At 35.4% G+C, this 12,331-nt stretch overlaps 1 protein-coding gene across 2 annotated transcripts in view; it reads left to right on the top strand.

The window, feature by feature from the left end:
* Positions 1-12,331, top strand: part of LOC149795827 (O-phosphoseryl-tRNA(Sec) selenium transferase-like) — a 52,000-nt gene that overhangs the window by 13,164 nt on the left and 26,505 nt on the right. For both annotated transcript variants that reach the window (XR_016422418.1, XM_089965726.1), the window contains exon 5: positions 4,385-4,487. Coding sequence is in view for 1 of the 2 variants with exons in the window: in XM_089965726.1 (XP_089821852.1) it covers positions 4,385-4,487 (103 nt within the window). In the remaining variant the exon portion in view is untranslated. The remainder of the gene's footprint in view (positions 1-4,384; positions 4,488-12,331) is intronic.

Below are 12,331 nucleotides of genomic sequence, written 5' to 3'. Positions count from 1 at the left end.
TATTTTAATAGCTGCTATGTATAGTGTACTTTAGGCTAATTCAGACTGATTTTTTAACACAAGGGAGCAGTCATTTTAGTTAGCAGTGTGCTTAAATCATGTAAAATTTCCAAAAGTACAATATCCAAAAGAAATATCATCCACATTACATTAATGTAGCATAGAGGTATGCAAACATTCTCTCCACTGTGCACGTTTTAAATGCAAACTACTTCACCTTACATACGTCACTCTCTCAAAAGTACATATTATCTGGTGAGCGCCACCTGTAACAATCGAACTTTACTCTTAAATTTTTCTACAAATAATATATATGTACCGAAAAGGTAAAATGGTTAAAATTGCTGTTAAATGTAACATACACAACATTGTTTAACAGTTCACAGGCAGGATTTCATTCAGTACTTACGAAGTTTTCACAATTATAATCACAACCACGAAAGATTCAATAACTTAGGTAAAGGCTCTGATATTTAGGTAGGCAGCAATTAGTTTTTATTGATTATCAAATTCAGATGACTTAGTGATGTAGACGCAGACGAAAAACATGTAAATTTAGAGTATGGGGAAATGGCAGCTACGGTTGGTCACGCAGCCTCACTGACATGACAGTGAACGAGTTCTCTCTTGATTTTAAAGCACATAAAATATTCTTCCATGAAAAATAATTACACAGCTATAACAATCGGACTTTACTCTTAAATTTTTCCACATATAATAGATGTGTACCAAAAATGTAAAATGGTTAAAACTGCTGTTAAACGTAACATCACTACATTGCTTAACAATTCACAGGCAGGCCTATGCGTATGCGGTCGGCTAGGTAACAGGTGTTCTGTTTACAGCATGCTGCACTTTGTCACTATGCTCTATGAGGTAAAGGGTTAAGTAGTACAAATTCACATTATTATGACTGCATGAGAAAATGTAAACTTTTTGAAAAATATTAGATATAATTTTTTTATATAGTTATTTACTAGCGTATGTTAATATGTTTAATGCATATATTCTTTTTTAAGACTGAATTTTCCTTAGATTTTCAGAAGAGCAGTTCTTTTCTGTTTGGATGTTACATATTTCTCAAGTTCAATAAATATTTTTTCATTTGTTGAGTAAGTGTGTTTTATGTTTACTGACCCTGTCTCATAAATATCTTGGCAGAGTTTCTCTGCCTATAATATCAACAGAGTAGCTAGTAAATTGTAGGCTTCAGTGTCATCACTTCCTATTTTTATCAACATGCTCTTGAATGTCAGCACAAAGCCTTGCATAGGATGTCAGCTATAGTGGGCTTAATCATCCCACTTTAGTTACAGTTTTAAGTTTACAATTTATTCATACACACAGCATATTCATCTGCTGTGAGGTACTGACCAATTAATTTTTGGGGAGGGTGTTGGGTTGTGTCTGTTTTAGCCATGATATTTTCTTTTCATTTATCTTGGGATAAATTAAATTTTTTCCAAATAATATAATTGAAATAATATGGTGTAATTTTGCTATAAATTATATTTTTTTATGGTTGTTGACAGACATAAATTTTACCCCAGAAAGTTGAATTGTTGGTCCCCAGTATATATTGTGGCAAGATAGTCTCCCATCTTGCCAGCAGACAAGTACCTTGTGAACTTTGAGCTGAATTTGAACTGGTCCCAGGTGCCAGGCAAGTGGATTTGTAATGCTTTGCATTCACATGATAACGTTAAATATTATTTGGAAAGCATACAAAGAGGAGGTTCAAAACCACATTAGTATTTTTTTCTGACTCTGGGGAAAGAATTCATTTCATGTGGCATATGAATACATTTTGGCCTGATGACCTTGACATATATCCACACACTATATCAAACTCATTCTTTCCATAAACTCAGAACAAAACAAGTATGTATTTTTGTGTATTTACAGTCTTAGTATTGTTGTTACTGTCACCATAATAATTAGATTACTTTGTTACTACATTAGTCAGAACATTTTATTATTTCTACTTATCTAAATAGATGGTTTTACTGACAAGAGTATCACTAATGTCTAATTGATTGCCCTTGGATATTCAGTATGTCATACCTGCCATATTCCCAGACAGTGTTGTTTTAAAAAAAAACTCAAATGGCTTTCATGTTCCAGAGTGGGACAGTGTGCATACCCCCCCCCCAAAGCAGTATTATTCAATTGAGAATTAGCTATCTTATCATATGAACCTATGGAAACTTACTGGAAATTCATGTCTGAATGAAAGAAAATAACTTTTCTGCTTTCTTCAAAGTGTTTAAAACACATACAAAATAAAAACTAATTGGTTGTTGTTGTTGTTGTGGGGTTTAACGCCATTTTTCAGCACATGATAAGCTATACATGGTGGCCACGAGAAGCTACTGGCAAGCTTTCTCACATACCCACATTGGCTGAATCCGAGACTCGAAACCGGCACAGGCAGAAGTGAGATGGCAGTGATCCGTAACTGAGAGTACTTTAGACCACTCGGCCACTGGGGGCCCCAAAAACTAATTGGTGGACATAGCATTGTTTAATATCATTACCACACACATACACATATGTACAGACACTTTCATAATCACAGCCACACAGACATTACATAGAAACAAAAACAAAATACCCACAAAGGTTTTGTCTTCGAAACCTATTGGATGTCACAATAGTCTTAATTAGGTGCAGTCTTTTATGGTGTCATTAGTTCAGTAGGGGTTTTTGAAGGTAATGCAGAAAAGTGTCATTTGTGTTCATCTCTGTATTGATTAGAGACTGGATGTACAGTTGTTCAAACTTCCTAGCTGGATTCTAAGAGAGAATCCTAGTCAGAACTGAGTTGTCCTTGCCAAGCATAACATTGGTATTGTCAGAACTGTATCGGATGCAGTTTCAATAAGAAATATTCTTGTCTTGGTACAATAAAGTAAATATACATCAGATGTTTGATAGACCATTTTATGGTGGGGGCATAATTTTGGTAAGAGTAATTAGGACCATGCAGGTAATACAGCAGTAATAAATGCCTCTATCCAGTATGGCTGTAAATGCAGTCTCTTTATCAATTTTACAAATACAAGCATGTGCATATTATAGTCTTTCAATTAATCTATTTCATGGCTAAAATCCTCTTGAAACATGGTTAGAGCATCCACCTCTGATGCGGGAGGTTGCGGGTTTGAACCATGGCTGAGTCATGCCAAAGACTTATAAAAATGGTACTGACAGCTGCCTCACTACATGCTCAGCATTAAGAGGTTAGTGTTAGGACTGGTCGGCATGATGTCAGGATAATGTGACTGGGTGGGACGTCTTGTTACATGTCTGTGGCATGATGCCCTAGTGCTAGATATCACTATAAACTGTCACACTGTAGACATCATAGTGATATGATTGGAAAATTATTAAAGCTATGTTAAAAATCCAAATCACACACACACACACACACATACACACACACACACACACACACACCTCTTCTCTTCAAAAGCATGGGTCAGTTAATAGTTGGTGTTTTAACAAAATTAAGATAATGAATAATAATAAAGAAAACTAGCCTGAATGTTTAATTCAGCATGTTGAATATGTTCTGACTTGTCCCAATGTTAGGTACTCCAGAATGACTAATGTTGATATGGTGTTTGCATTATGTGCAAAGCATGGATTGTTTCCCCTTGTTGCTGTGCTTCATAAGGTCAAACTCCATCAACTTTGAGTTCTAAAATTTATTTTTGCTGGGCTTTGCTCACTTGGTTGATGGATCATTGTTTCCTGAATCATAGCTGCCTTTTTGACATTTTAATTTAAAAAATGAATCACACTTGAATAATCATGTTTTCTGTTGTATATAGGGAGTAAAATCCAACTTCAGTAAATGTTGCCACTGTTTACAGACTTAACAGTGATCTTTAATAAAGATGGCTGAAACATTCTTATTCAAGGCAATGATGTATAATAACGTTTATTTTTTAATTTGCATCTCTTTGATTTACCAAGAAATTCAAATGAATTAGGTTGTGTCATTTTATAAACTTTACTTATGCCAAAGTATGAGTAAGTAAAGGTAGTAATATTGTACACTTTTAGCAATGTGTATTTGAAAAAATATGAAAATGCATGGGATACTTTGTGTTTTGACATTGTAAAACTGTTCATTAATCATCTCTTGAATCAAACTAGCAGGGGCACTCCTTTATCACTAGACACCAAGTGATGCCATTAAGAAAGAGAAGATTCAGAAAATGAACTGTTGCATTTTCATTGAGTCTTGTTTTGTGAAATACAGTTGTTATTGCCTTGTGTTGAACCCGATAAATAAACTGCATTACCTAAACCCACCAAGTCATCTGTACTCTGAATACTTTGATTATTGTATCATTGTTTCCTTTAATCACTGCAGGTTGGAAGAGATAGCCAGTCTGTGCAAGAAATACAATGTTCCCCACCTAGTTAATAATGCCTATGGCCTACAGTCTACAAAATGTACCCATCTCTTACAGCAGGTGAGTCTAAATTTGGTTGTTTTTTATTGTGAGATTACAACTGTTTAGTCTCAGCAATCTAATTTCCATAAATCTGATTTTGTTTTAATATAATGTCACTGATAATATATTATAATATAAACAGTTAGAGTGATAGTGAGTGTGCTGTTTTATTAATTACACTTGCATCCTTCTCAATATCATCCAGCCACTGGCTAAATTACCAAGTACTTTTTTTTAGCTGATCGGTCTACTTTTACATTATGGTAACTTTATCTATTATATTATGACTTGGCCTTGTTTATGCTTTTAATTTTAGCCAGTTACTTCCAATGATAATGACAAGGATTTACTCCCTTGATTATTTTTCTGTTATGAAAAACGTCCATTAAGGATGCTTGTTTTAATATACTGGTATTAATCAACGTCTACTTTGTGGGTCAAAACAGGACATCATAAGTCCAGCATCTCTTGTTACCTACATGTTTTATAGTGCTGTCATCTTTGGAAGAAATTTGATGTAAAATGACATTTTTGCATTACCTGCCTCATGAAAAAATGAAAAAGAAAAATGCGTATATAATTTTAATAATTACAACAACAGTCCTGTAAAAGAAAATGATAAAGTCACAGAAGACTATCTTAGACCTTGCAATTTAGCAAACTCACATGTGTAAAAAAAGAATTTCACATATATTTATTGGTTTGGCTTCACACATATGAATTTCACTTTTTCTGTACTAATTGAGTTACTTTCTATAAATAAACATTCTCCTTCTTTGTCTCAACTTTAAATAAATAACATTTTCACACATTATTTACAGTGAAGAGCTGTATTTTAACTGTTTGTTACAATACAAAATCCATATTGCTGATCACTAATTTATGTCCTGAATATGAGGAATTTACTAGAATTGCAAAAACTTAATGAAGTAAATCTATTATATGTAATTGCTACCTTTTCTACTGATCGAATTATCATACTAGTCTAGCGCAAATGTCATCAAGACATACAGTCTTCTATCTCCAATACACTTAATTGAAATTAAAAAGATATCTCATATGCTTGCTTGTGTCCTGATCCAGATTCACAAAAACGTTTTGAGTATGAAAATTTGTGCTTATGTTCCAGTTCACCAAAATCAACTATGATACTTGGGGTACATCTGGGTTAGTGAAATGTAGCAGTCTAGGAGAGCGACTGAAGAAAATATTGAAAGTTCCATGATACGAATTATTAATTATATTGGCCCAAGTCTGGTTGTATTGACCACAGGCGGTGCCAAGGATCTATAACAAACTCAGTGTAAAAATACCCATTTCATAACATTTGTATTAATTAACGTCCTTTCTCTTGTACTATGTTAGTACCATCAATTTTTTCTACTCTGCTGATTCTATCATCCTTATTTTATGTAGAATTTTCTTTCATCAGCTAGGCAAATGAACAAAGAAAGGTCATAGTTGTAAAGGACATGCTTGTGTGTGTTCCCATGTGAACAACAATATATTTTAAGTTAGAAGTTTATAAAGGAGCAATTGATGACATGGGAAACTAAATTAGATTGAAAAGCATGTCTTTACTGAACATTTTGTTTCTGAACTTTGTGCAGTGTTAAATTTTTTAAAAATTGTATCTTCATTTTAATTTAAGCTTCATATGACTTCTGTAATGAATTAAAAAACAGCTTGGCAGAGCAAATTTGGTTTATGCCTGACATAACTTTATATAAGGTCTTATTCAGGACTTTATACCAGGCTCTATACAGGATCTTTTACTAGGTTTTATACCAGACTTTATACAAGATCTTATAGTGAGCTTTATAGAAGACTTTATACCAGACTTTTTATGTGGTCTTATACACAACTTAATACATGGGTATATACAGGACTTATTACCTAGCTTTATATAGGACCTTTTGGAGGACTTTATACCAGGCTTTATACAGGGTCTGATAAAGGACTTTTTAGCAGGCTTTATACAGGGTCTTATATTGGACTCTATACCAAGCTTTATTCAGGGTATTATATAGGACTTAATGCCAGGCTTTATGCAGGGTCTTATATAGGGCTTTATACAGGGTCTTATATAGGACTTTGTATCAGGCTTTATACAGGGTCTTATATATGACTTTATATCAGGCTTGATACAGGGTCTTATAAAGGACTTTGTATCAGGCTTTATACATGATCTTTTACTAGGTTTTATAGCAGGCTTTATACAGGGTCTTATACAGGATTTCATACCAGGCTTTTTACAGGATCTTATACTGAGCTTTATAGAAGACTTTATACCAGACCTTTTATGTGGTCTTATATTAGGTTTCATACAGGACCTTATACACCACTTAACACATGGCTTTAAACACGACTTATTACCTAGCTTTATATAGGATCTTTTGGAGGACTTTATACCAGGCTTTATACAGGGTCTTGTATAGGACTTTATACCAGGCTTTATACAGGGTCTTATATAGGACTTTGTATCAGGCTTTATACAGAGTCTTATATAGGACTTTGTATCAGGCTTTAAACAGGGTCTTATATATGACTATGTATCAGGCCTTATATAGGACTTTATACCAGGCTTTATACAGGGTCTTAGACTTTGTATCAGGCTTTATACAGAGTCTTATATAGGACTTTATACCAGGCTTTATACAGGGTCTTATACCCGGCTTTATACAGAGTCTTATATAGGACTTTATACCAGGCTTTATAAAGGGTCTTATACCAGGCTTTATACAGGGTCTTATACCAGACTTTATACAGGGTCTTACATAGGACTTTGTATTAGGCTTTATACAGGGTCTTATATAGGACTTTGTATCAGGCTTTATACAGAGTCTTATATGGGACTTTGTATCAGGCTTTATACAGGGTCTTATATAGGACCTTGTATCAGGCTTTATACAGGGTCTTATATAGGGCTTTATACAGGGTCTTATAAAGGACTTTGTATCAGGCTTTATACAGGTTTTTTATAGGACTGTATACAGCTGAATTGTAAGCTGATGAAGAACTGGATGGACACAAAAGAGAGGAAAGCAAAGTATAACATTAGCCTGTTGAAAGATGCAAAAACTAAAGAAGAATACAGACTGAAGCTTAACAACAAGTGCCAAGTGCTACAAGAGCTTCTTGAAGATGAGGATGACAATGCAAACAACAGATGGCAGAATGTTAAAGAGGCAATAAAATCAACTTGACAAGAAGTACTAGGCCCCATGAAGCACCAGCAGAAAGAATGGATTTCAGCTGAAACATTGCGCAAAATCCAGGAGCATAAACAGAAAGAATCAGCAGTATATAGCAGTAGGACAAGAACTAAAAAAGTAAATGTACAAAAAGTGTACACTGATGCCCACAGAGAAGTGAAAAGAAGCATCAAGATAGACAAGAGAAACTATGTTGAAGGAATGGCAGCAGAGGCAGAAGAAGTGACAAGAAGTGGAAACATGAAGAAGCTGTATGACATCACCAAGAAGTTGTCCGGCAAGTACAGCAAAACAGAAAGACCCGTAAAGGACAAGCAGGGAAAGACAGTAACAAGTACAGAACACCAAATTAAGAGATGGGCAGAACATTTTGAAGAACTGTTGAACAGGCCAGTCCCACTAAATCCCCCAGAAATCCACCCAGCCAACGCAGATCTCCCCACAAGCTGTGACAATCCCACCAGAGACTAAATCAGGAAAGCCATCAACCAGCTGAAGAACGGCAAGGCAGCTGGACCTGATGGCATCCCAGCAGAAGCCCTCAGAGCAGACTTGGATGCTTCAGTGGAAATGCTATACCACCTCTTTGAGAAGATCTGGGAGGAAGAAGAAATAAGGCCTGACTAAAGAAAGGCGACCTCAGCAACTGCTCCAACTACAGAGGAATCACACTCTTATCAGTACCAGGGAAAGTATTCAGCTGGGTTCTCTTGGAGAGGATGAAGGAGGTTGTTGACTCACAGTTACAAGATGAGCAAGCGGGCTTCCGGCAGAACAGATTGTGTATGAACCAAATAGCTACTCTTTGCATCATAATCAAGCAGTCGTTGAAGTGGAATTCTTCACTCTACATTAACCTTGTCGATTATGAGAAGGCATTCAACAACGTGGACTGAGAGACACTCTGGAAACTTCTTTGCCACTATGGCATCCCAACCACACTGGTAAACCTGATCAAGAACACTTACAACGGAATGTCCTGCAGAGTCATTCATGCAGGACAGCACACAGACAGCTTCCTTGTGCAGACTTTCGTGAGGCAAGGCTGCTTGCTGTTGCCATTTCTCTTCCTTTTTGTCATCGACTGGATTATTAAGACGTCCACCAATGGGTGTAGAAATGGATCCAGTGCACATTGTGGAGTCAACTTGAGGACCTGGACTTTGCCGATGACCTAGCACTCTTGTCCCATAGTCAGCAGCAAATGCAGGACAAGACCAGCGTACTGGCAGCCACATCAGCACAGGTTGGCCTCAACATCCACAAAGACAAGACCAAGATCCTCAAGATCAATTATGCCAGTAACAACCCAGTCACACTGCAGGGAAGTCCCCTGGAAGAGGTGGAGTCCTTCAAGTACCTGGGCAGCATTATCAACCAGCAGGGTGGCACAGACGCAGATGTCAAGGCAAGTATCGGAAAGGCAAGAGCAGCTTCCATACAGCTCAAGAACATCTGGAGCTCCAATGAAATTTCCTTAACTACCAAGGTCAGACTGTTAAACTCCAATGTAAAGTCAGTCCTACTGTATGGAGCAGAAACCTGGAGAACCACCGAGTCAACCGTAAAGAGATTTCAGACCTTCATTAACAGCTGCCTAAGAAGAATTCTCCAGATCCACTGGCCAGACACCATCAGCAACACCAACCTGTGGCAGAGAACCTCCCAGCTTCCAGTAGAGGACGAGATCAAGAAGAGAAGGTGGGGTTGGATAGGACACACCTTACGTAAGCCGCCAACCAACATTACCAGACAGGCATTGAAATGGAACCCTCAAGGCAAGCAGAGAAGGGGATGACCAAGAAACACCTGGCAATGCGACCTGGAGTCGGCTTGAAGGGATGTCACAGGACAGAAGTATCTGGTGATCTTTTGTGGGTGGCCTATACCCCGGCAGGGGTGATGGGCAAAACCAACTAATCCTCTTCACTATACAAGAAGGTTAGAGTGGTGTATGCAGAACTTTAGACTTTAGTGCTGCATTTTCCAGCTTGATGCATGTTAAACAAAAAATACTTTCTCTTATTGCATGCACTTAATTTCTTGTTAATACAATGATACTGACTTGTGACAGACTGTTATTTTTGTAAATATTCAAATTTTGCTGGACATGTCCAAATGGTCTGGCTTTGAATGACAATAAAACGCATAAATCCAACATTGGAAGTTTCTAAAACGAAAACTGTGTTTAGAATTGGACAATAATTCAACTGGAATTCATACAGGAGGTCAGGGGTAATGTACTGAACAATTTTACAGGTGTATATGAAAGCCTGAACCCAGTTTGGGAGGAAAACATTAAATTTCATGAATAGCAAGTGATCTCCTTAAAAACAATTGAGTCATTTTCTAAGATATAGAAGAAAAAATTATCATAAAATAAACCCAATATTTACTGAAACCTTTGTTAATAATTATGACTTTACATTACTGTAGAGCAAAGACAGGTAGAATGACTGCCAAACCCTGATTTATAAAATTGTTGTGTTCCTAAGTGTAGTTGCATAACTTGAAATTAAATAAATCAGCATCTTTGGTTTCAATGCCTTTAATTTTTACTGAATAATACGTAATTCTTGTTTTTCTTTGGTATGTTTATTATTCCTTGTATATAGGTAGCAGTAGGTAGGGGAACCATCCCATTGACTACATCACAAGTCAGTATAAGTGCACATTAGTTAATAGGGAACTTAATATTATATTCTAATTCTAAACCCAAAGAGAGAGAGAGGCGCACACAATCAAACACACACACATACACAGGCACATATGCATGTTATTAAATGTACTAGATTCAACATTCACTTATTGCAGGTATTATACAGTAGCTATTTTCTTTTTTCATTTCACAATATTTACATTCTGTTTTCATTGTCAGTGATTATTTTCTCTTATTATCAGTTTCCCAATAAAACAGATATATTAATTAGGAGACAAATTTTTCTGTAACATTTTACTACATTAACAACTTTGCAATTACTCTGCTTTATAGATGTGTACATTATGTTTACGACATTTTTCCTTTCAAATATACCCAACAACAAAATAAGTGAGGTCATCATGGCACACAGCTTAATTTCATATATGGACATAGCTTTACTTTTAATTGTACTTGTGATTTGAAAATATGGTATAAATCATTCAAAGAGATATTGGTATAGTTGCAATTTGTCACCAGACTTTTTCCATGTATAACTGATATATACATAATATTTTTCTGACATGTACATCACCAATGTTTGGTGTTTCGATCTTAAATTTCCATTTATACATATATGATTTCAGTTGCAAGAAAAGGAGATTGATCACTGTATCTCTTTTGTTTTGGTTTATTATACCAAAAATAAATTCTGATGTTGAAACTTGAAATTATGCAGGTAATTACATTTATTCTTTATCCACCCAATAAAGCTAGTAATGCCCTAGTTTTGGAACAGTTCTGAAAAAGATGAGAGAAAGTCTCAAATAAGTCATTACTTAAAGAGTACATAAGTAAGTAAGTGGATATCTGTAATAGTAAATCCCTCCACCCCAACAACTTAAATGGTTCTATTCATGTTTGTTGTAAGCATTTCAATGGAAAGTCGGAAGTGTATATCAGACTGGTTTGAAACTGCTTAACTTATTTCAAACTAGGAAATACAATGGATTAAGATGAAGAGGGAGGAGTACGTTATGAGGTAAAACTGCTTCTGACAAGTCAGGAAATAAATCTGTTTAAAGAAGTGTATGATGGTTGAGATGGCATTGGTAGTGTATTGTATTTCCTGAAATTCATTGATGTAGAGACTGATCATTTAATTTGGGGTGGGTTTTATCTGGGAATATTTTTGGAGCTGGGATTTTTTAAAATATCGTTTACCTCAATGTAAGTAATTTTTTATTCAAGTTACTGTAATAGATTGGATATAATACTTTTATTGTTGTAATGCAGAGGTAGAACGTTCTTTTCAAGCTATTTATGAGACAGAAATGAAAAAAAATCAACACCTCCTATTTCCTGTGAAAATTAAATGTGGATTCCTTGAAAATTCAAGTGAGAAACTTTAATTTGTAGACTACATCATTGGTTGTTGCTTGGTTGTGTATGCCAGAGAATAAAGATGATTGAGCAAACATCTGTTGGCTGTTGTTTACCCAGGATTGATTAACATTTTTATACAGGATGCATTGAAGACAAATGCAGACTTAATTCCTTTATTGTTGATAGTTTCATAATAATTATATTAAAAATTGTGAGCTTGTTAATGGGCTAATGTCTTTTCAAAATAAGCAAGAAGTATTGATATTTTTTCCATCAACAATACAGCATTTTGCCAAATTATTAAATCAAAACTCTTGTTTGTTTTGGCACTAAAGCTTTTCAGTATTTCAAGAAATTAGTGAAATTATTTTAACATTTTTGGTGCCTCACCTAGGCTGTGCTAACGCTGAATTTGTGTCATAATGAAGTGTGCTGTAGTGTAATTTCATTCTTACACATTTACTGATTAGTTCTTATAGCTGTATACTGCTGATTAGTTCTTATAGCTGTATACTGCCAAAGTTTTAGGACTTGATGCATAAGCTTGTGTGCCTCATTACATAAGTTTTGATATTAAGTGAACATGACTCTTAGTGTTTTATATCTTTAAATAAAGCTGCTTT

Source organism: Sinohyriopsis cumingii, chromosome 7 (assembly GCF_028554795.1).
Source record: "Sinohyriopsis cumingii isolate HCF-2022 chromosome 7, ASM2855479v2, whole genome shotgun sequence".
Classification (NCBI taxonomy): domain Eukaryota; kingdom Metazoa; phylum Mollusca; class Bivalvia; order Unionida; family Unionidae; genus Sinohyriopsis; species Sinohyriopsis cumingii.
The sequence above is the reverse complement of the archived record's forward strand: the minus strand, read 5'-3'. Positions and strand labels throughout refer to the sequence as shown.